The following is a 21,241-nucleotide window of genomic DNA, read 5'->3' as shown; positions in this document are numbered from 1 at the left end:
GCTAGGGGCAGAAGGTCAGACAGTGAATAATCATGGCCAGGATGAATGATGGCCTCTCATAGTAATAATGTGTGTCAGTGTGTTGCCCCATGGTAATGTTTGAAATGGCAGCTTACTATTCATTGCCACTAATGAAGTACTGCTGAAGTGGACTCACTGAACTGCCAAAAGAGTAACAATCTGGATAAACCTTTACTTGGTACCTTCAGACAAGGTACACCTACTTCTTAACAAGTTATTAAACCTATATAGACAGTTGCCAAACGTGAAACCAAAATAGTTGCTGTTTCTATAGACTGATGGTGTAATCATCACATTAAAACAAACTAAACCAAAAGAGACATTTTACTGTACAGTGAATACTACCTAGTGTGGTTTGAAACATGTCAAAGAGACTATTGTATACTTCTTCAAAAAGATCATTTGTATTGACTTCTCAATGGAACAACCCATTCTAAAGTCTTCTAGCACTCTGCAGGCCTCTATATCATGTTGCTAGGTCAGGGCTTTACACAATGGGATGCCACAGATCCTTTGACTATAGTCAGGTATAAAGGTAAAGGCTAAAACAGGCAGGACTTCAGTGTAGCAGCAGCACAGCTCTCAGGAACAACCGCAATCATGATGGGCAAAGTAAGTGAATGTTTCATCCCACACAGTGTTTTAATTCACCAGTATAGTGGCTGGTGAATCACAATGTTTAACTGATAGTTCACTTTTATAAAGTGAGGCTTCTTTTCAACTTCCTTATAGTGTTGTTTTTTCCTACAAACAGTTTATTTTTATTTTTATTGTTAACCGATTATTTAGCATCACCTATAATAATCTAGCATTTGGGAGCTGGCATTTTAGGAGCATGTAGCAATTCTAGTTATAATGGAACTTGTATCTGCAAATGAATATATTTTTATACATTTTTCCATAATATAGTATATATTACTTTTGTGCTTACAGATCACCTTCTACGAGGACAGGAACTTCCAGGGTCGTTCCTATGAGACCAGCCAGGACTGCGCTGACATGTCCTCCTTCCTGAGCAGGTGTCACTCCTGCAGGGTTGACAGCGGTTGCTTCATGGTCTACGATCACAACAACTACATGGGAAACCAGTACTTCATGAGGAGGGGCGAGTACCCTGACTACCAGCGCATGGGAATGGGAATGAATGACTGCATCAGGTCCTGCCGCATGATCCCCATGGTAGGTGGAGAGAGCGGACGCCACTCAATAGTGAGAGTTAACAATGATGCTTTATTTCCCCATTCCACAAGAGGCCCATTGCCCCCCTAAGAGGCCCTGCTGGCCTCTCCCTGCCTGTAGTAATAGCCAGTACATTACAGTAGTGCGTTTTAATGGTTGTATTCTCATATTTTACACATTTATATATAATTCTGACTCGTTGAATCATTGCTTTGCTCCTGACAGCACAAAGGAAACTTCAGGATGAGGATCTACGAGAGGGAGAACTTCGGAGGTCAGATGCACGAGATGACGGACGACTGTGACTCCATCCAGGTCCGTTACCGTATGTCCGACTGCCAGTCTTGCAACGTCATGGACGGCCACTGGCTGATGTACGAGCAGCCCCACTACAGAGGCAGGCAGATGTACATGAAGCCTGGAGAGTACAGGAACTTCAGTCAGATGGGCATGGGAATGGGAGGCATGAGCGGCAGCATGAGGTTCATGAGCATGAGGCGTATCATGGATAACATGTCCATGTAATATGCTCAGATGTTGTACTAAAATGGTGAATAAAAGAATGTTCCCAATTTTACATTTTTGCATAATTGTCTTATATTTGTGGTGCGTTTACTCAGAACACTTCCTGGTAGATAATTAATTAATCATTTCACTATTTCACCCTCACAACTTTAACATTTTAAAGTTTAGGATAATTGTTAGGAATAGGTAGGTAACAGAGGAGGCTGGGGACTTGGAGCTATAGGAGGATGTAGTGGCTGGAAAGGAATAAATGGAATGGTTTCAATCATATGGAAACCACTTGTTTGTCTATGTCCATTAATTCCATTCCATCCATTACAATAAGCCCATCCTCATAGCTCCTCCCAACAGCCTCTTCTGGAAGGTAAAGCCTGTCCCATGCTTCCCAGTTGAAACAGTTTGCGCATATATTATGACAATATTTTATTAATGATTTATTATTTAATTAATTCTGACTTATACAGAAGTATTTCCGGCTACCTTGTTGCTAAGGTGGCAGCAACTGGGTCAGCTGCTGAGAGTGCCGGTATGCTTGATAAGTGAATGATTGCTCCTAGGTGTTGGGGTAGTCTGGCTAGTTGGCTTCATAGCAATACGTGTATGCTGGATGTACAGTAATATTGTAGTTGAATGAAAGTTGTCGTTAATATATTAACCGACTGAGCTTTCTTTAAATTACTATTGCGGCCACGAACGGCCTTGTTTTTCTAGCAATAATTTGCGTCAATATCACAGAATTAACTGCTTTGTCTTGTAATTCATATGGTAAAGACCCAAGCTGCTTGCTATAGCTAGCTAGCCAGTTCATGTTAGTCTGTCAGGAAAGAAAAGTTGTGTTTAGCTGTGAATTTGGGCTGCGCTCACGAAGCGTCAAACTCCGCAGTCACATTCACTAGCTAGCCATACAGACAATCAGCTAACTAGCCACCGAAATTAAGGTTCAAGAGTCAATTTTGTTTGTCTGTTGGGCTTAGGATTTGGTTTGTCATGTTTGCTAGGTGCAGATATTCATAGACTATACATTGCCTGGTTTTCATATTATTTGACAGCTTAGCTGTCGTGTTAGGGTAGATGCCCTAAGCTGTAACGGTATCACACAATATATTATGTGAAATGGGATGCGTGTAACGGTATCACACAATATATTATGAGGAATGGGAAGCTGTAACGGTATCACACAATATATTATGTGAAATGGGAAGCGTGTAACGGTATCACACAATATATTATGTGAAATGGGAAGCGTGTAACGGTATCACACAATATATTATGTGGAATGGGAAGCTGTAACGGTATCACACAATATATTATGTGGAATGGGAACCTGTAACGGTATCACACAATATATTATGTGGAATGGGAAGCTGTAACAGTATCACACAATATATTATGTAGAATGGGAAGCGTGCAACGGTATCACACAATATATTATGTAGAATGGGAAGCATGTAACGGTATCACACAATATATTATGTGAAATGGGAAGCGTGTAACGGTATCACACAATATATTATGAGGAATGGGAAGCTGTAACGGTATCACACAATATATTATGTGAAATGGGAAGCTGTAACAGTATCACACAATATATTATGAGGAATGGGAAGCTGTAACGGTATCACACAATATATTATGTAGAATGGGAAGCGTGTAACGGTATCACACAATATATTATGTGAAATGGGAACCTGTAACGGTATCACACAATATATTATGTAGAATGGGAAGCTGTAACGGTATCACACAATATATTATGTAGAATGGGAAGCGTGTAACGGTATCACACAATATATTATGTAGAATGGGAAGCTGTACCGGTATCACACAATATATTATGTAGAATGGGAAGCTGTAACGGTATCACACAATATATTATGTAGAATGGGAAGCGTGTAACGGTATCACACAATATATTATGTGGAATGCGAAGCATGTAACGGTATCACACAATATATTATGTAGAATGGGAAGCATGTAACGGTATCACACAATATATTATGTAGAATGGGAAGCGTGTAACGGTATCACACAATATATTATGTAGAATGGGAAGCGTGTAACGGTATCACACAATATATTATGTAGAATGGGAAGCGTGTAACGGTATCACACAATATATTATGTAGAATGGGAAGCATGTAACGGTATCACACAATATATTATGTAGAATGGGAAGCTGTAACGGTATCACACAATATATTATGTAGAATGGGAAGCATGTAACGGTATCACACAATATATTATGTAGAATGGGAAGCTGTAACGGTATCACACAATATATTATGTAGAATGGGAAGCGTGTAACGGTATCACACAATATATTATGGAAACCCCTTATTGTGATTGGATGAGAAAAAAAAGAGAGGAAGGAAGAGAGGGACATTGTGAGAGGGAGAGATTATGTTCCTGACCACAATTGTATTATTTGCTGCTCCTCTCCCTCTGTTACTCTTGGTCAGTGATGCGGAGAGGGAAGTGATGTGGAGAGGGAAGTGATGTGGAGAGGGAAGTGATGTGGAGAGGGAAGTGATGTGGAGAGGGAAGTGATGTGGAGAGGGAAGTGATGTGGAGAGGGAAGTGATGTGGAGAGGGAAGTGATGCGGAGAGGGAAGTGATGTGGAGAGGGAAGTGATGTGGAGAGGGAAGTGATGTGGAGAGGGAAGTGATGCGGAGAGGGAAGTGATGCGGAGATGGAAGTGATGCGGAGAGGGAAGTGATGCGGAGAGGGAAGTGATGCGGAGAGGGAAGTGATGCGGAGAGGGAAGTGATGCGGAGAGGGAAGTGATGCGGAGAGGGAAGTGATGTGGAGAGTCAGGGCTCAGCAGCAAACAGCAGGGAGGAAGAGGAGTTAGAGATGAATGGAGGGAAGTGATGTGGAGAGTCAGGGCTCAGCAGCAAACGGCAGGGAGGAAGAGGAGTTAGAGATGATTGGAGGGAAGTGATGTGGAGAGTCAGGGCTCAGCAGCAAACGGCAGGAAGGAAGAGGAGTTAGAGATGATTGGAGGGAAGTGATGTGGAGAGTCAGGGCTCAGCAGCAAACGGCAGGGGGGAAGAGGAGTTAGAGATGAATGGAGGGAAGTGATGTGGAGAGTCAGGGCTCAGCAGCAAACGGCAGGGAGGAAGAGGAGTTAGAGATGAATGGAGGGAAGTGATGTGGAGAGTCAGGGCTCAGCAGCAAACGGCAGGGGGGAAGAGGAGTTAGAGATGAATGGAGGGAAGTGATGTGGAGAGTCAGGCAGGGAGGAAGAGGAGTTAGAGATGAATGGAGGGAAGTGATGTGGAGAGTCAGGGCTCAGCAGCAAACGGCAGGGAGGAAGAGGAGTTAGAGATGAATGGAGGGAAGTGATGTGGAGAGTCAGGGCTCAGCAGCAAACGGCAGGGAGGAAGAGGAGTTAGAGATGATTGGAGGGAAGTGATGTGGAGAGGGCTCAGCAGCAAACGGCAGGGGGGAAGAGGAGTTAGAGATGAATGGAGGGAAGTGATGTGGAGAGTCAGGGCTCAGCAGCAAACGGCAGGGAGGAAGAGGAGTTAGAGATGAATGGAGGGAAGTGATGTGGAGAGTCAGGGCTCAGCAGCAAATGGCAGGGAGGAAGAGGAGTTAGAGATGAATGGAGGGATGTGATGTGGAGAGTCAGGGCTCAGCAGCAAACGGCAGGGAGGAAGAGGAGTTAGAGATGAATGGAGGGAAGTGATATGGAGAGTCAGGGCTCAGCAGCAAACGGCAGGGAGGAAGAGGAGTTAGAGATGAATTGGAGGGAAGTGATGTGGAGAGTCAGGGCTCAGCAGCAACGGCAGGGGAGAAGAGGAGTTAGAGATGAATGGAGAGAAGTGATGTGGAGAGTCAGGGCTCAGCAGCAAACGGCAGGGAGGAAGAGGAGTTAGAGATGAATGGAGGGAAGTGATGTGGAGAGTCAGGGCTCAGCAGCAAACGGCAGGGAGGAAGAGGAGTTAGAGATGAATGGAGGGAAGTGATGTGGAGAGTCAGGGCTCAGCAGCAAACGGCAGGGAGGAAGAGGAGTTAGAGATGAATGGAGGGAAGTGATGTGGAGAGTCAGGGCTCAGCAGCAAACGGCAGGGAGGAAGAGGAGTTAGAGATGAATGGAGGGAAGTGATGTGGAGAGTCAGGGCTCAGCAGCAAACGGCAGGGGGGAAGAGGAGTTAGAGATGAATGGAGGGAAGTGATGCGGAGAGGGAAGTGATGCGGAGAGGGAAGTGATGCGGAGAGGGAAGTGATGCGGAGAGGGAAGTGATGCGGAGAGGGAAGTGATGTGGAGAGTCAGGGCTCAGCAGCAAACAGCAGGGAGGAAGAGGAGTTAGAGATGAATGGAGGGAAGTGATGTGGAGAGTCAGGGCTCAGCAGCAAACGGCAGGTAGGAAGAGGAGTTAGAGATGATTGGAGGGAAGTGATGTGGAGAGTCAGGGCTCAGCAGCAAACGGCAGGGAGGAAGAGGAGTTAGAGATGAATGGAGGGAAGTGATGTGGAGAGTCAGGGCTCAGCAGCAAACGGCAGGGGGGAAGAGGAGTTAGAGATGAATGGAGGGAAGTGATGTGGAGAGTCAGGGCTCAGCAGCAAACGGCAGTTAGAGATGATTGGAGGGAAGTGATGTGGAGAGTCAGGGCTCAGCAGCAAACGGCAGGGAGGAAGAGGAGTTAGAGATGATTGGAGGGAAGTGATGTGGAGAGTCAGGGCTCAGCAGCAAACGGCAGGGAGGAAGAGGAGTTAGAGATGATTGGAGGGAAGTGATGTGGAGAGTCAGGGCCTCAGCAGCAAACGGCAGGGGGGAAGAGGAGTTAGAGATGATTGGAGGGAAGTGATGTGGAGAGGGCTCAGCAGCAAACAGCAGGGGGGAAGAGGAGTTAGAGATGAATGGAGGGAAGTGATGTGGAGAGTCAGGGCTCAGCAGCAAACGGCAGGGAGGAAGAGGAGTTAGAGATGAATGGAGGGAAGTGATGTGGAGAGTCAGGGCTCAGCAGCAAATGGCAGGGAGGAAGAGTAGTTAGAGATGAATGGAGGGATGTGATGTGGAGAGTCAGGGCTCAGCAGCAAACGGCAGGGAGGAAGAGGAGTTAGAGATGAACGGAGGGAAGTGATGTGGAGAGTCAGGGCTCAGCAGCAAACGGCAGGGAGGAAGAGGAGTTAGAGATGAATGGAGGGAAGTGATGTGGAGAGTCAGGGCTCAGCAGCAAACGGCAGGGGGGAAGAGGAGTTAGAGATGAATGGAGAGAAGTGATGTGGAGAGTCAGGGCTCAGCAGCAAACAGCAGGGAGGAAGAGGAGTTAGAGATGAATGGAGGGAAGTGATGTGGAGAGTCAGGGCTCAGCAGCAAACGGCAGGGAGGAAGAGGAGTTAGAGATGAATGGAGGGAAGTGATGTGGAGAGTCAGGGCTCAGCAGCAAACGGCAGGGAGGAAGAGGAGTTAGAGATGAATGGAGGGAAGTGATGTGGAGAGTCAGGGCTCAGCAGCAAACGGCAGGGAGGAAGAGGAGTTAGAGATGAATGGAGGGAAGTGATGTGGAGAGTCAGGGCTCAGCAGCAAACGGCAGGGGGAAGAGAGGAGTTAGAGATGAATGGAGGGAAGTGATGCGGAGAGGGAAGTGATGCGGAGAGGGAAGTGATGCGGAGAGGGAAGTGATGCGGAGAGGGAAGTGATGCGGAGAGGGAAGTGATGTGGAGAGTCAGGGCTCAGCAGCAAACAGCAGGGAGGAAGAGGAGTTAGAGATGAATGGAGGGAAGTGATGTGGAGAGTCAGGGCTCAGCAGCAAATGGCAGGGAGGAAGAGGAGTTAGAGATGATTGGAGGGAAGTGATGTGGAGAGTCAGGGCTCAGCAGCAAACGGCAGGGAGGAAGAGGAGTTTAGAGATGAATGGAGGGAAATGATGTGGAGAGTCAGGGCTAAGCAGCAAACGGCAGGGGGGAAGAGGAGTTAGAGATGAATGGAGGGAAGTGATGTGGAGAGTCAGGGCTCAGCAGCAAACGTCAGGGAGGAAGAGGAGTTAGAGATGATTGTAGGGAAGTGATGTGGAGAGTCAGGGCTCAGCAGCAAACGGCAGGGAGGAAGAGGAGTTATAGATGAATGGAGGGAAGTGATGTGGAGAGTCAGGGCTCAGCAGCAAACGGCAGGGAGGAAGAGGAGTTAGAGATGAATGGAGGGAAGTGATGTGGAGAGTCAGGCTCAGCAGCAAACGGCAGGGAGGAAGAGGAGTTAGAGATGAATGGAGGGAAGTGATGTGGAGAGTCAGGGCTCAGCAGCAAACGGCAGGGAGGAAGAGGAGTTAGAGATGATTGGAGGGAAGTGATGTGGAGAGTCAGGGCTCAGCAGCAAACGGCAGGGAGGAAGAGGAGTTAGAGATGATTGGAGGGAAGTGATGTGGAGAGTCAGGGCTCAGCAGCAAATGGCAGGGGGGAAGAGGAGTTAGAGATGAATGGAGGGAAGTGATGTGGAGAGTCAGGGCTCAGCAGCAAGCGGCAGGGAGGAAGAGGAGTTAGAGATGAATGGAGAGAAGTGATGTGGAGAGTCAGGGCTCAGCAGCAAACGGCAGGGAGGAAGAGGAGTTAGAGATGAATGGAGGGAAGTGATGTGGAGAGTCAGGGCTCAGCAGCAAACGGCAGGGAGGAAGAGGAGTTAGAGATGAATGGAGGGAAGTGATGTGGAGAGTCAGGGCTCAGCAGCAAACGGCAGGGAGGAAGAGGAGTTAGAGATGAATGGAGGGAAGTGATGTGGAGAGTCAGGGCTCAGCAGCAACGGCAGGGAGGGAAGAGGAGTTAGAGATTGAATGGAGGGAAGTGATGTGGAGAGTCAGGGCTCAGCAGCAAACTGCAGGGGGGAAGAGGAGTTAGAGATGAATGGAGGGAAGTGATGCGGAGAGGGAAGTGATGCGGAGAGGGAAGTGATGCGGAGAGGAAGTGATGCGGAGAGGGAAGTGATGCGGAGAGGGAAGTGATGCGGAGAGGGAAGTGATGCGGAGAGGGTGAAGTGATGCGGAGAGGGAAGTGATGCGGAGAGGGAAGTGATGTGGAGAGTCAGGGCTCAGCAGCAAACAGCAGGGAGGAAGGAGAGTTAGAGATGAATGGAGGGAAGTGGATGTGGAGAGTCAGGGCTCAGCAGCTAAACGGCAGGGAGGAAGAGGAGTTAGAGATGATTGGAGGGAAGTAATGTGGAGAGTCAGGGCTCAAGCAGCAAACGGCAGGGAGGAAGAGGAGTTAGAGATGAATGGAGGGAAGTGATGTGGAGAGTCAGGGCTCAGCAGCAAACGGCAGGGGGGAAGAGGAGTAGAGATGAATGGAGAGGAAGTGATGTGGAGAGTCAGGGCTCAGCAGCAAACGGCAGGGAGGAAGAGGAGTTAGAGATGATTGGAGGGAAGTGATGTGGAGAGTCAGGGCTCAGCAGCAAACGGCAGGGAGGAAGAGGAGTTAGAGATGAATGGAGGGAAGTGATGTGGAGAGTCAGGGCTCAGCAGCAAACGGCAGGGGGGGTTAGAGGAGTTAGAGATGAATGGAGGGAACCGATGTGGAGAGTCAGGCAGGGAGGAAGAGGAGTTAGAGATGAATGGAGGGAAGTGATGTGGAGAGTCAGGGCTCAGCAGCAACGGCAGGGAGGAAGAGGAGTTAGAGATGAATGGAGGAAGTGATGTGGAGAGTCAGGGCTCAGCAGCAAACGGCAGGGAGGAAGAGGAGTTAGAGATGATTGGAGGGAAGTGATGTGGAGAGGGCTCAGCAGCAAACGGCAGGGGGGAAGAGGAGTTAGAGATGAATGGAGGGAAGTGATGTGGAGAGTCAGGGCTCAGCAGCAAACGGCAGGGAGGAAGAGGAGTTAGAGATGAATGGAGGGAAAGTGATGTGGAGAGTCAGGGCTCAGCAGCAAACTGGCAGGGAGGAAGAGAGGTTAGAGATGAATGGAGGGAAGTGATGTGGAGAGTCAGGGCTCAGCAGCAAACGGCAGGGAGGAAGAGGAGTTAGAGATGAATGGAGGGAAGTGATGTGGAGAGTCAGGGCTCAGCAGCAAACGGCAGGGAGGAAGAGGAGTTAGAGATGAATGGAGGGAAGTGATGTGGAGAGTCAGGGCTCAGCAGCAAACGGCAGGGAGGAGGAAAGGAGTTAGAGATGAATGGAGGGAAACTGATGTGGAGAGTCAGGGCTCAGCAGCAAACGGCAGGGGGGAAGAGGAGGTAGTAGAGATGAATGGAGGGAAGTGAGACGGATGCGGAGAGGGAAGTGATGCGGAGAGGGAAGTGATGCGGAGAGGGAAGTGATGCGGAGAGGGAAGTGATGCGGAGAGGGAAGTGATGCGGAGAGGGAAGTGATGCGGAGAGGGAAGTGATGTGGAGAGTCAGGGCTCAGCAGCAAACAGCAGGGAGGAAGAGGAGTTAGAGATGAATGGAGGGAAGTGATGTGGAGAGTCAGGGCTCAGCAGCAAATGGCAGGGAGGAAGAGGAGTTAGAGATGATTGGAGGGAAGTGATGTGGAGAGTCAGGGCTCAGCAGCAAACGGCAGGGAGGAAGAGGAGTTAGAGATGAATGGAGGGAAATGATGTGGAGAGTCAGGGCTCAGCAGCAAACGGCAGGGAGGAAGAGGAGTTAGAGATGAATGGAGGGAAGTGATGTGGAGAGTCAGGGCTCAGCAGCAAACGGCAGGGAGGAAGAGGAGTTAGAGATGATTGGAGGGAAGTGATGTGGAGAGTCAGGGCTCAGCAGCAAACGGCAGGGAGGAAGAGGAGTTAGAGATGATTGGAGGGAAGTGATGTGGAGAGTCAGGCTCAGCAGCAAACGGCAGGGGGGGAAGAGGAGTTAGAGATGAATGGAGGGAAGTGATGTGGAGAGTCAGGGCTCAGCAGCAAGCGGCAGGGAGGAAGAGGAGTTAGAGATGAATGGAGAGAAGTGATGTGGAGAGTCAGGGCTCAGCAGCAAACGGCAGGGAGGAAGAGGAGTAGAGATGAATGGAGGGAAGTGATGTGGAGAGTCAGGGCTCAGCAGCAAACGGCAGGGAGGAAGAGGAGTTAGAGATGAATGGAGGGAAGTGATGTGGAGAGTCAGGGCTCAGCAGCAAACGGCAGGGAGGAAGAGGAGTTAGAGATGAATGGAGGGAAGTGATGTGGAGAGTCAGGGCTCAGCAGCAAACGGCAGGGAGGAAGAGGAGTTAGAGATGAATGGAGGGAAGTGATTGTGGAGAGTCAGGGCTCAGCAGCAAACGGCAGGGGGGAAGAGGAGTTAGAGATGAATGGAGGGAAGTGATGCGGAGAGGGAAGTGATGCGGAGGAGGGAAGTGATGCGGAGAGGGAAGTGATGCGGAGAGGGAAGTGATGCGGAGAGGGAAGTGATGCGGAGAGGGAAGTGATGCGGAGAGGGAAGTGATGCGGAGAGGGAAGTGATGCGGAGAGGGAAGTGATGCGGAGAGGGAAGTGATGCGGAGAGGGAAGTGATGCGGAGAGGGAAGTGATGTGGAGAGTCAGGGCTCAGCAGCAAACAGCAGGGAGGAAGAGGAGTTAGAGATGAATGGAGGGAAGTGATGTGGAGAGTCAGGGCTCAGCAGCAAATGGCAGGGAGGAAGAGGAGTTAGAGATGATTGGAGGGAAGTGATGTGGAGAGTCAGGGCTCAGCAGCAAACGGCAGGGAGGAAGAGGAGTTAGAGATGAATGGAGGGAAATGATGTGGAGAGTCAGGGCTCAGCAGCAAACGGCAGGGAGGAAGAGGAGTTAGAGATGAATGGAGGGAAGTGATGTGGAGAGTCAGGGCTCAGCAGCAAACGGCAGGGAGGAAGAGGAGTTAGAGATGATTGGAGGGAAGTGATGTGGAGAGTCAGGGCTCAGCAGCAAACGGCAGGGAGGAAGAGGAGTTAGAGATGATTGGAGGGAAGTGATGTGGAGAGTCAGGGCTCAGCAGCAAACGGCAGGGGGGAAGAGGAGTTAGAGATGAATGGAGGGAAGTGATGTGGAGAGTCAGGGCTCAGCAGCAAGCGGCAGGGAGGAAGAGGAGTTAGAGATGAATGGAGAGAAGTGATGTGGAGAGTCAGGGCTCAGCAGCAAACGGCAGGGAGGAAGAGGAGTTAGAGATGAATGGAGGGAAGTGATGTGGAGAGTCAGGGCTCAGCAGCAAACGGCAGGGAGGAAGAGGAGTTAGAGATGAATGGAGGGAAGTGATGTGGAGAGTCAGGGCTCAGCAGCAAACGGCAGGGAGGAAGAGGAGTTAGAGATGAATGGAGGGAAGTGATGTGGAGAGTCAGGGCTCAGCAGCAAACGGCAGGGAGGAAGAGGAGTTAGAGATGAATGGAGGGAAGTGATGTGGAGAGTCAGGGCTCAGCAGCAAACGGCAGGGGGGAAGAGGAGTTAGAGATGAATGGAGGGAAGTGATGCGGAGAGGGAAGTGATGCGGAGAGGGAAGTGATGCGGAGAGGGAAGTGATGCGGAGAGGGAAGTGATGCGGAGAGGGAAGTGATGCGGAGAGGGAAGTGATGCGGAGAGGGAAGTGATGCGGAGAGGGAAGTGATGTGGAGAGTCAGGGCTCAGCAGCAAACAGCAGGGAGGAAGAGGAGTTAGAGATGAATGGAGGGAAGTGATGTGGAGAGTCAGGGCTCAGCAGCAAACGGCAGGGAGGAAGAGGAGTTAGAGATGATTGGAGGGAGTAAGTAATGTGGAGAGTCAGGGCTCAGCAGCAAACGGCCAGGGAGGAAGAGGAGTTAGAGATGAATGGAGGGAAGTGATGTGGAGAGTCAGGGCTCAGCAGCAAACGGCAGGGGGGAAGAGGAGTTAGAGATGAATGGAGGGAAGTGATGTGGAGAGTCAGGGCTCAGCAGCAAACGGCAGGGAGGAAGAGGAGTTAGAGATGATTGGAGGGAAGTGATGTGGAGAGTCAGGGCTCAGCAGCAAACGGCAGGGAGGAAGAGGAGTTAGAGATGAATGGAGGGAAGTGATGTGGAGAGTCAGGGCTCAGCAGCAAACGGCAGGGGGGGTAGAGGAGTTAGAGATGAATGGATAGGGAACCGATGTGGAGAGTCAGGCAGGGAGGAAGAGGAGTTAGAGATGAATGGAGGGACAGTGATGTGGAGAGTCAGGGCTCAGCAGCAAACGGCAGGGAGGAAGAGGAGTTAGAGATGAATGGAGGGAAGTGATGTGGAGAGTCAGGGCTCAGCAGCAAACGGCAGGGAGGAAGAGGAGTTAGAGATGATTGGAGGGGAAGTGATGTGGAGAGGGCTCAGCAGCAAACGGCAGGGGGGAAGAGGAGTTAGAGATGAATGGAGGGAAGTGATGTGGAGAGTCAGGGCTCAGCAGCAAACGGCAGGGAGGGAAGAGGAAGAGTTAGAGATGAATGGAGGAGAAGTGATGTGGAGAGTCAGGGCTCAGCAGCAAATGGCAGGGAGGAAGAGGAGTTAGAGATGAATGGAGGGAAGTGATGTGGGAGAGTCAGGGCTCAGCAGCAAACGGCAGGGAGGAAGAGGAGGTTAGAGATGAATGGGAAGGAGAAGTGATGTGGAGAGTCAGGGCTCAGCAGCAAACGGCAGGGCGGAAGAGGAGTTAGAGATGAATGGAGGGAAAAGGTGATGTGGAGAGTCAGGGCTCAGCAGCAAACGGCAGGGAGGAAGAGGAGTTAGAGATGAATGGAGGGAACTGATGTGGAGAGTCAGGGTCTCAGCAGCAAACGGCAGGGGGGAAGAGAGAGTTAGAGATGAATGGAGGGAAGTGATGCGGAGAGGGAAGTGATGCGGAGAGGAAGTGATGCGGAGAGGAAGTGATGCGGAGAGGGAAAGTGATGCGGAGAGGGAAGTGATGCGGAGAGGGAAGTGATGCGGAGAGGGAAGTGATGCGGAGAGGGAAGTGATGTGGAGAGTCAGGGCTCAGCAGCAAACAGCAGGGAGGAAGAGGAGTAGAGATGAATGGAGGGAAGTGATGTGGAGAGTCAGGGCTCAGCAGCAAATGGCAGGGAGGAAGAGGAGTTAGAGATGATTGGAGGGAAGTGATGTGGAGAGTCAGGGCTCAGCAGCAAACGGCAGGGAGGAAGAGGAGTTAGAGATGAATGGAGGGAAATGATGTGGAGAGTCAGGGCTAAGCAGCAAACGGCAGGGGGGAAGAGGAGTTAGAGATGAATGGAGGGAAGTGATGTGGAGAGTCAGGGCTCAGCAGCAAACGTCAGGGAGGAAGAGGAGTTAGAGATGATTGTAGGGAAGTGATGTGGAGAGTCAGGGCTCAGCAGCAAACGGCAGGGAGGAAGAGGAGTTATAGATGAATGGAGGGAAGTGATGTGGAGAGTCAGGGCTCAGCAGCAAACGGCAGGGAGGAAGAGGAGTTAGAGATGAATGGAGGGAAGTGATGTGGAGAGTCAGGGCTCAGCAGCAAACGGCAGGGAGGAAGAGGAGTTAGAGATGAATGGAGGGAAGTGATGTGGAGAGTCAGGGCTCAGCAGCAAACGGCAGGGAGGAAGAGGAGTTAGAGATGATTGGAGGGAAGTGATGTGGAGAGTCAGGGCTCAGCAGCAAACGGCAGGGAGGAAGAGGAGTTAGAGATGATTGGAGGGAAGTGATGTGGAGAGTCAGGGCTCAGCAGCAAACGGCAGGGGGGAAGAGGAGTTAGAGATGAATGGAGGGAAGTGATGTGGAGAGTCAGGGCTCAGCAGCAAGCGGCAGGGAGGAAGAGGAGTTAGAGATGAATGGAGAGAAGTGATGTGGAGAGTCAGGGCTCAGCAGCAAACGGCAGGGAGGAAGAGGAGTTAGAGATGAATGGAGGGAAGTGATGTGGAGAGTCAGGGCTCAGCAGCAACGGCAGGGAGGAAGAGGAGTTAGAGATGAATGGAGGGAAGTGATGTGGAGAGTCAGGGCTCAGCAGCAAACGGCAGGGAGGAAGAGGAGTTAGAGATGAATGGAGGGAAGTGATGTGGAGAGTCAGGGCTCAGCAGCAAACGGCAGGGAGGAAGAGGAGTTAGAGATGAATGGAGGGAAGTGATGTGGAGAGTCAGGGCTCAGCAGCAAACGGCAGGGGGGAAGAGGAGTTAGAGATGAATGGAGGGAAGTGATGCGGAGAGGGAAGTGATGCGGAGAGGGAAGTGATGCGGAGAGGGAAGTGATGCGGAGGAAGTGATGCGGAGAGGGAAGTGATGCGGAGAGGGAAGTGATGCGGAGAGGGAAGTGATGCGGAGAGGGAAGTGATGCGGAGAGGGAAGTGATGCGGAGAGGGAAGTGATGTGGAGAGTCAGGGCTCAGCAGCAAACAGCAGGGAGGAAGAGGAGTTAGAGATGAATGGAGGGAAGTGATGTGGAGAGTCAGGGCTCAGCAGCAAACGGCAGGGAGGAAGAGGAGTTAGAGATGATTGGAGGGAAGTAATGTGGAGAGTCAGGGCTCAGCAGCAAACGGCAGGGAGGAAGAGGAGTTAGAGATGAATGGAGGGAAGTGATGTGGAGAGTCAGGGCTCAGCAGCAACGGCAGGGGGGAAGAGGAGTTAGAGATGAATGGAGGGAAGTGATGTGGAGAGTCAGGGCTCAGCAGCAAACGGCAGGGAGGAAGAGGAGTTAGAGATGATTGGAGGGAAGTTGATGTGGAGAGTCAGGGCTCAGCAGCAAACGGCAGGGAGGAAGAGGAGTTAGAGATGAATGGAGGGAAGTGATGTGGAGAGTCAGGGCTCAGCAGCAAACGGCAGGGGGGGTAGAGGAGTTAGAGATGAATGGAGGGAACCGATGTGGAGAGTCAGGCAGGGAGGAAGAGGAGTTAGAGATGAATGGAGGGAAGTGATGTGGAGAGTCAGGGCTCAGCAGCAAACGGCAGGGAGGAAGAGGAGTTAGAGATGAATGGAGGGAAGTGATGTGGAGAGTCAGGGCTCAGCAGCAAACGGCAGGGAGGAAGAGGAGTTAGAGATGATTGGAGGGAAGTGATGTGGAGAGGGCTCAGCAGCAAACGGCAGGGGGGAAGAGGAGTTAGAGATGAATGGAGGGAAGTGATGTGGAGAGTCAGGGCTCAGCAGCAAACGGCAGGGAGGAAGAGGAGTTAGAGATGAATGGAGGGAAGTGATGTGGAGAGTCAGGGCTCAGCAGCAAACGGCAGGGAGGAAGAGGAGTTAGAGATGAATGGAGGGAAGTGATGTGGAGAGTCAGGGCTCAGCAGCAAACGGCAGGGAGGAAGAGGAGTTAGAGATGAATGGAGGGAAGTGATGTGGAGAGTCAGGGCTCAGCAGCAAACGGCAGGGAGGAAGAGGAGTTAGAGATGAATGGAGGGAAGTGATGTGGAGAGTCAGGGCTCAGCAGCAAACGGCAGGGAGGAAGAGGAGTTAGAGATGAATGGAGGGAACTGATGTGGAGAGTCAGGGCTCAGCAGCAAACGGCAGGGGGGAAGAGGAGTTAGAGATGAATGGAGGGAAGTGATGCGGAGAGGGAAGTGATGCGGAGAGGGAAGTGATGCGGAGAGGGAAGTGATGCGGAGAGGGAAGTGATGCGGAGAGGGAAGTGATGCGGAGAGGGAAGTGATGCGGAGAGGGAAGTGATGTGGAGAGTCAGGGCTCAGCAGCAAACAGCAGGGAGGAAGAGGAGTTAGAGATGAATGGAGGGAAGTGATGTGGAGAGTCAGGGCTCAGCAGCAAACGGCAGGGAGGAAGAGGAGTTAGAGATGATTGGAGGGAAGTAATGTGGAGAGTCAGGGCTCAGCAGCAAACGGCAGGGAGGAAGAGGAGTTAGAGATGAATGGAGGGAAGTGATGTGGAGAGTCAGGGCTCAGCAGCAAACGGCAGGGGGGAAGAGGAGTTAGAGATGAATGGAGGGGAAGTGATGTGGAGAGTCAGGGCTCAGCAGCAAACGGCAGGGAGGAAGAGGAGTTAGAGATGATTGGAGGGAAGTGATGTGGAGAGTCAGGGCTCAGCAGCAAACGGCAGGGAGGAAGAGGAGTTAGAGATGAATGGAGGGAAGTGATGTGGAGAGTCAGGGCTCAGCAGCAAACGGCAGGGGGGGTAGAGGAGTTAGAGATGAATGGAGGGAACCGATGTGGAGAGTCAGGCAGGGAGCAAGAGGAGTTAGAGATGAATGGAGGGAAGTGATGTGGAGAGTCAGGGCTCAGCAGCAACGGCAGGGAGGAAGAGGAGTTAGAGATGAATGGAGGGAAGTGATGTGGAGAGTCAGGGCTCAGCAGCAAACGGCAGGGAGGAAGAGGAGTTAGAGATGATTGGAGGGAAGTGATGTGGAGAGGGCTCAGCAGCAAACGGCAGGGGGGAAGAGGAGTTAGAGATGAATGGAGGGAAGTGATGTGGAGAGTCAGGGCTCAGCAGCAAACGGCAGGGAGGAAGAGGAGTTAGAGATGAATGGAGGGAAGTGATGTGGAGAGTCAGGGCTCAGCAGCAAACGGCAGGGAGGAAGAGGAGTTAGAGATGAATGGAGGGAAGTGATGTGGAGAGTCAGGGCTCAGCAGCAAACGGCAGGGAGGAAGAGGAGTTAGAGATGAATGGAGGGAAGTGATGTGGAGAGTCAGGGCTCAGCAGCAAACGGCAGGGAGGAAGAGGAGTTAGAGATGAATGGAGGGAAGTGATGTGGAGAGTCAGGGCTCAGCAGCAAACGGCAGGGAGGAAGAGGAGTTAGAGATGAATGGAGGGAAGTGATGTGGAGAGTCAGGGCTCAGCAGCAAACGGCAGGGGGGAAGAGGAGTTAGAGATGAATGGAGGGAAGTGATGCGGAGAGGGAAGTGATGCGGAGAGGGAAGTGATGCGGAGAGGGAAGTGATGCGGAGAGGGAAGTGATGCGGAGAGGTTGCGGAAGGAGGACAAGTGATGCGGAGAGGGAAGTGATGTGGAGAGTCAGGGCTCAGCAGCAAACAGCAGGGAGGAAGAGGAGTTAGAGATGAATGGAGGGAAGTAGATGTGGAGAGTCAGGGCTCAGCAGCAAACGGCAGGGAGGAAGAGGAGTTAGAGATGATTGGAGGGAAGTGATGTGGAGAGTCAGGGCTCAGCAGCAAACGGCAGGGAGGAAGAGGAGTTAGAGATGAATGGAGGGAAGTGATGTGGAGAGTCAGGGCTCAGCAGCAAACGGCAGGGGGGAAGAGGAGTTAGAGATGAATGGAGGGAAGTGATGTGGAGAGTCAGGGCTCAGCAGCAAATGGCAGGGAGGAAGAGGAGTTAGAGATGATTGGAGGGAAGTGATGTGGAGAGTCAGGGCTCAGCAGCAAACGGCAGGGGGGAAGAGGAGTTAGAGATGAATGGAGGGAAGTGATGTGGAGAGTCAGGGCTCAGCAGCAAACGGCAGGGAGGAAGAGGAGTTAGAGATGATTGGAGGGAAGTGATGTGGAGAGTCAGGGCTCAGCAGCAAGCGGCAGGGAGGAAGAGGAGTTAGAGATGAATGGAGGGAAGTGATGTGGAGAGTCAGGGCTCAGCAGCAAACGGCAGGGAGGAAGAGGAGTTAGAGATGAATGGAGGGAAGTGATGTGGAGAGTCAGGCAGGGAGGAAGAGGAGTTAGAGATGAATGGAGGGAAGTGATGTGGAGAGTCAGGGCTCAGCAGCAAACGGCAGGGAGGAAGAGGAGTTAGAGATGATTGGAGGGAAGTGATGTGGAGAGGGCTCAGCAGCAAACGGCAGGGGGGAAGAGGAGTTAGAGATGAATGGAGGGAAGTGATGTGGAGAGTCAGGGCTCAGCAGCAAACGGCAGGGAATAAGAGGAGTTAGAGATTAATGGAGGGAAGTGATGTGGAGAGTCAGGGCTCAGCAGCAAACGGCAGGGAGGAAGAGGAGTTAGAGATGAATGGAGGGAAGTGATGTGGAGAGTCAGGGCTCAGCAGCAAACGGCAGGGAGGAAGAGGAGTTAGAGATTAATGGAGGGAAGTGATGTGGAGAGTCAGGGCTCAGCAGCAAACGGCAGGGAGGAAGAGGAGTTAGAGATGATTGGAGGGAAGTGATGTGGAGAGTCAGGGCTCAGCAGCAAACGGCAGGGAGGAAGAGGAGTTAGAGATGATTGGAGGGAAGTGATGTGGAGAGTCAGGGCTCAGCAGCAAACGGCAGGGAGGAAGAGGAGTTATAGATGAATGGAGGGAAGTGATGTGGAGAGTCAGGGCTCAGCAGCAAACGGCAGGGAGGAAGAGGAGTTAGAGATGATTGGAGGGAAGTGATGTGGAGAGTCAGGGCTCAGCAGCAAACGGCAGGGAGGAAGAGGAGTTAGAGATGAATGGAGGGAAGTGATGTGGAGAGTCAGGGCTCAGCAGCAAACGGCAGGGAGGAAGAGGAGTTAGAGATGAATGGAGGGAAGTGATGTGGAGAGTCAGGGCTCAGCATCAAACGGCAGGGAGGAAGAGGAGTTAGAGATGAATGGAGGGAAGTAATGTGGAGAGTCAGGGCTCAGCAGCAAACGGCAGGGAGGAAGAGGAGTTAGAGATGAATGGAGGGAAGTGATGTGGAGAGTCAGGGCTCAGCAGCAAACGGCAGGGAGGAAGAGGAGTTAGAGATGAATGGAGGGAAGTGATGTGGAGAGTCAGGGCTCAGCAGCAAACGGCAGGGAGGAAGAGGAGTTAGAGATGAATGGAGGGAAGTGATGTGGAGAGTCAGGGCTCAGCAGCAAACGGCAGGGGGGAAGAGGAGTTAGAGATGAATGGAGGGAAGTGATGTGGAGAGTCAGGGCTCAGCAGCAAACGGCAGGGAGGAAGAGGAGTTAGAGATGAATGGAGGGAAGTGATGTGGAGAGTCAGGGCTCAGCAGCAAATGGCAGGGGGGAAGAGGAGTTAGAGATGATTGGAGGGACAGAGATGTGGAGCGAGGAGGGAGGAGTGGAATGAGAGGAGAGTGGGGAGAGAGATGAAGAGGAGAGTAGGGAGAGGAGAGGAAGGGGAGAGTGAAGTGGAGGGAGATGAGAGTGACAGAGATGTGGAGCGAGGAGGGAGGAGTGGAGCGAGAGGAGAGTGGGGAGAGAGAGGAAGAGGAGAGTAGGGAGAGGAGAGGAAGGGGAGAGTGAAGTGGAGGGAGATGAGAGTGACAGAGATGTGGAGCGAGGAGGGAGGAGTGGAGCGAGAGGAGAGTGGGGGGAGAGAGGAAGAGGAGAGTAGGGAGACGAGAGGAAGGGGAGAGTGAAGAGGGAGATGAAAGTGGAGGAAGAGGAACATGGAGAGGAAGAGGAGGGAGAGGAGGAAGGAGAGGAAGAGGGAGAGGAGGAACAGAGGGGGAGGAAGAGGAAACAGATGGAGGAAGAGGAGGGAGGAGGAGGGAAAGGAGGAAGGGGAGGGATTGGAGGGAGAGGGGGGTGAAGAGGAAGGGGAAGAGGGGGGAGGAGGAAGAGGAGGAAGCAGATGGAGAGGGGGGGGGGTTGTTTTTAAAAGTAGAAGGAACTTATATCTGTTCATGGGCGGGGTTGACCAGCTTCACCATCTGAGGAGCTATTACAATGTTGAAGACACAGGAAAAAAAAACGGTGGAAGTATGTGTTTTGGGGTATGCTCAATATTGTGGACATTCTGTGGGGGACTCTGCAAAGGCCCTTTCCCAGAATCCCCAGACACTGGTCCCTAAAGGCATTCAAATGCAGCTTGTGCTTTCACTTTGTGACATGGCTACAGTGACAGGAAGAGAGGAGCCAGGAGTGTGGCACCAGGGCGTGTGGACCGAGTTGTAACTCATATGGAAGCAAGGGTAGTTTGAAGGGCACAAGAGAGGGTATGTGGTGTGCATCCGGAGTGGACGCAGGGCAAAGAGTGGGAGATTTGTAGAAGCCTCCTCTGGGTGCTCTATGTGTTCTGTGCCACTTTGCAGGAAGGGGCCATGCTTCCAGAAGTTCCATGACATGTTGTAGGCTAAACGAAAACACTAAGTGACAGTGTGAAATATGACCTACAAATCTATCAGGGAAATTGTGTACTTTTTAGAAATGGTCTCTGATCAGTTGTTGGGTTTTGTATCTCTCTTCATCTGTCTCTGTCAAATAATTGTTTTATTCACTGAATTGTTGTCAAAGTAGGCTACTATTTCTACATTTTGTGTGAGGCCTGGTCTGTACTCAGTCTTATTGAGAGAGGTTACCTAAGTAAGAATCAAATAGCCTACTTTGTGTGGGTTTGGAAAACAGTGCATTCGGAAAAGTATTCAGACCCCTTGACTTTTTCCATTACATTACAGCCTTATTCTAAAATGTATTAAATCATATTTTTTCCTCACCAATCTACACACAATACTCCATAATGACAAAGCGAAAACAGGTTTCTAGAAATGTTTGCAAACGTAAAATAAAAAAATTAAAAAAATAAAAAAAATTGTTCATAGAGCTACGAGAGGATCATGTCGAGGCACAGATCTGTGGAAGGGTACCAAAACAATTTTGCAGCGCGTGCTACAGGTGGGTGATGCTATGGTGACCAGCGAGCTGAGATGAGGGGGGACTTTACCTAGCAGGGTCTTGTAGATGACATGGAGCCAGTGGGTTTGGCGACGAGTATGAAGCGAGGGCCAGCCAACGAGAGCGTACAGGTCGCAATGGTGGGTAGTATATGGGGCTTTGGTGACAAAACGGATTGCACGGTGATAGACTGCATCCAATTTGTTGAGTAGGGTATTGGAGGCTATTTTGTAAATTACATCGCCGAAGTTGAGGATT

The 21,241-nt window shown here is 51.1% G+C and overlaps 1 protein-coding gene across 1 annotated transcript; it reads left to right on the top strand.

The window, feature by feature from the left end:
- The first annotated feature begins 524 nt into the window (after positions 1 to 524).
- LOC109905178 (gamma-crystallin M3-like) lies at positions 525 to 1,777 on the top strand. Its single transcript, XM_020502410.2, has 3 exons — positions 525 to 633; positions 955 to 1,200; positions 1,426 to 1,777. Exons 1-3 carry the CDS (start codon positions 622 to 624, stop codon positions 1,723 to 1,725), a joined length of 558 nt encoding a protein of 185 aa, XP_020357999.1. The 5' UTR covers positions 525 to 621; the 3' UTR covers positions 1,726 to 1,777.
- The last annotated feature ends 19,464 nt before the right edge of the window (positions 1,778 to 21,241 follow it).

The sequence above is a fragment of the Oncorhynchus kisutch genome, linkage group LG2, assembly GCF_002021735.2.
Source record: "Oncorhynchus kisutch isolate 150728-3 linkage group LG2, Okis_V2, whole genome shotgun sequence".
In the NCBI taxonomy this organism is placed as follows: Eukaryota; Metazoa; Chordata; class Actinopteri; order Salmoniformes; family Salmonidae; genus Oncorhynchus; species Oncorhynchus kisutch.
This window is presented reverse-complemented; position numbering and strand designations above follow the sequence as displayed.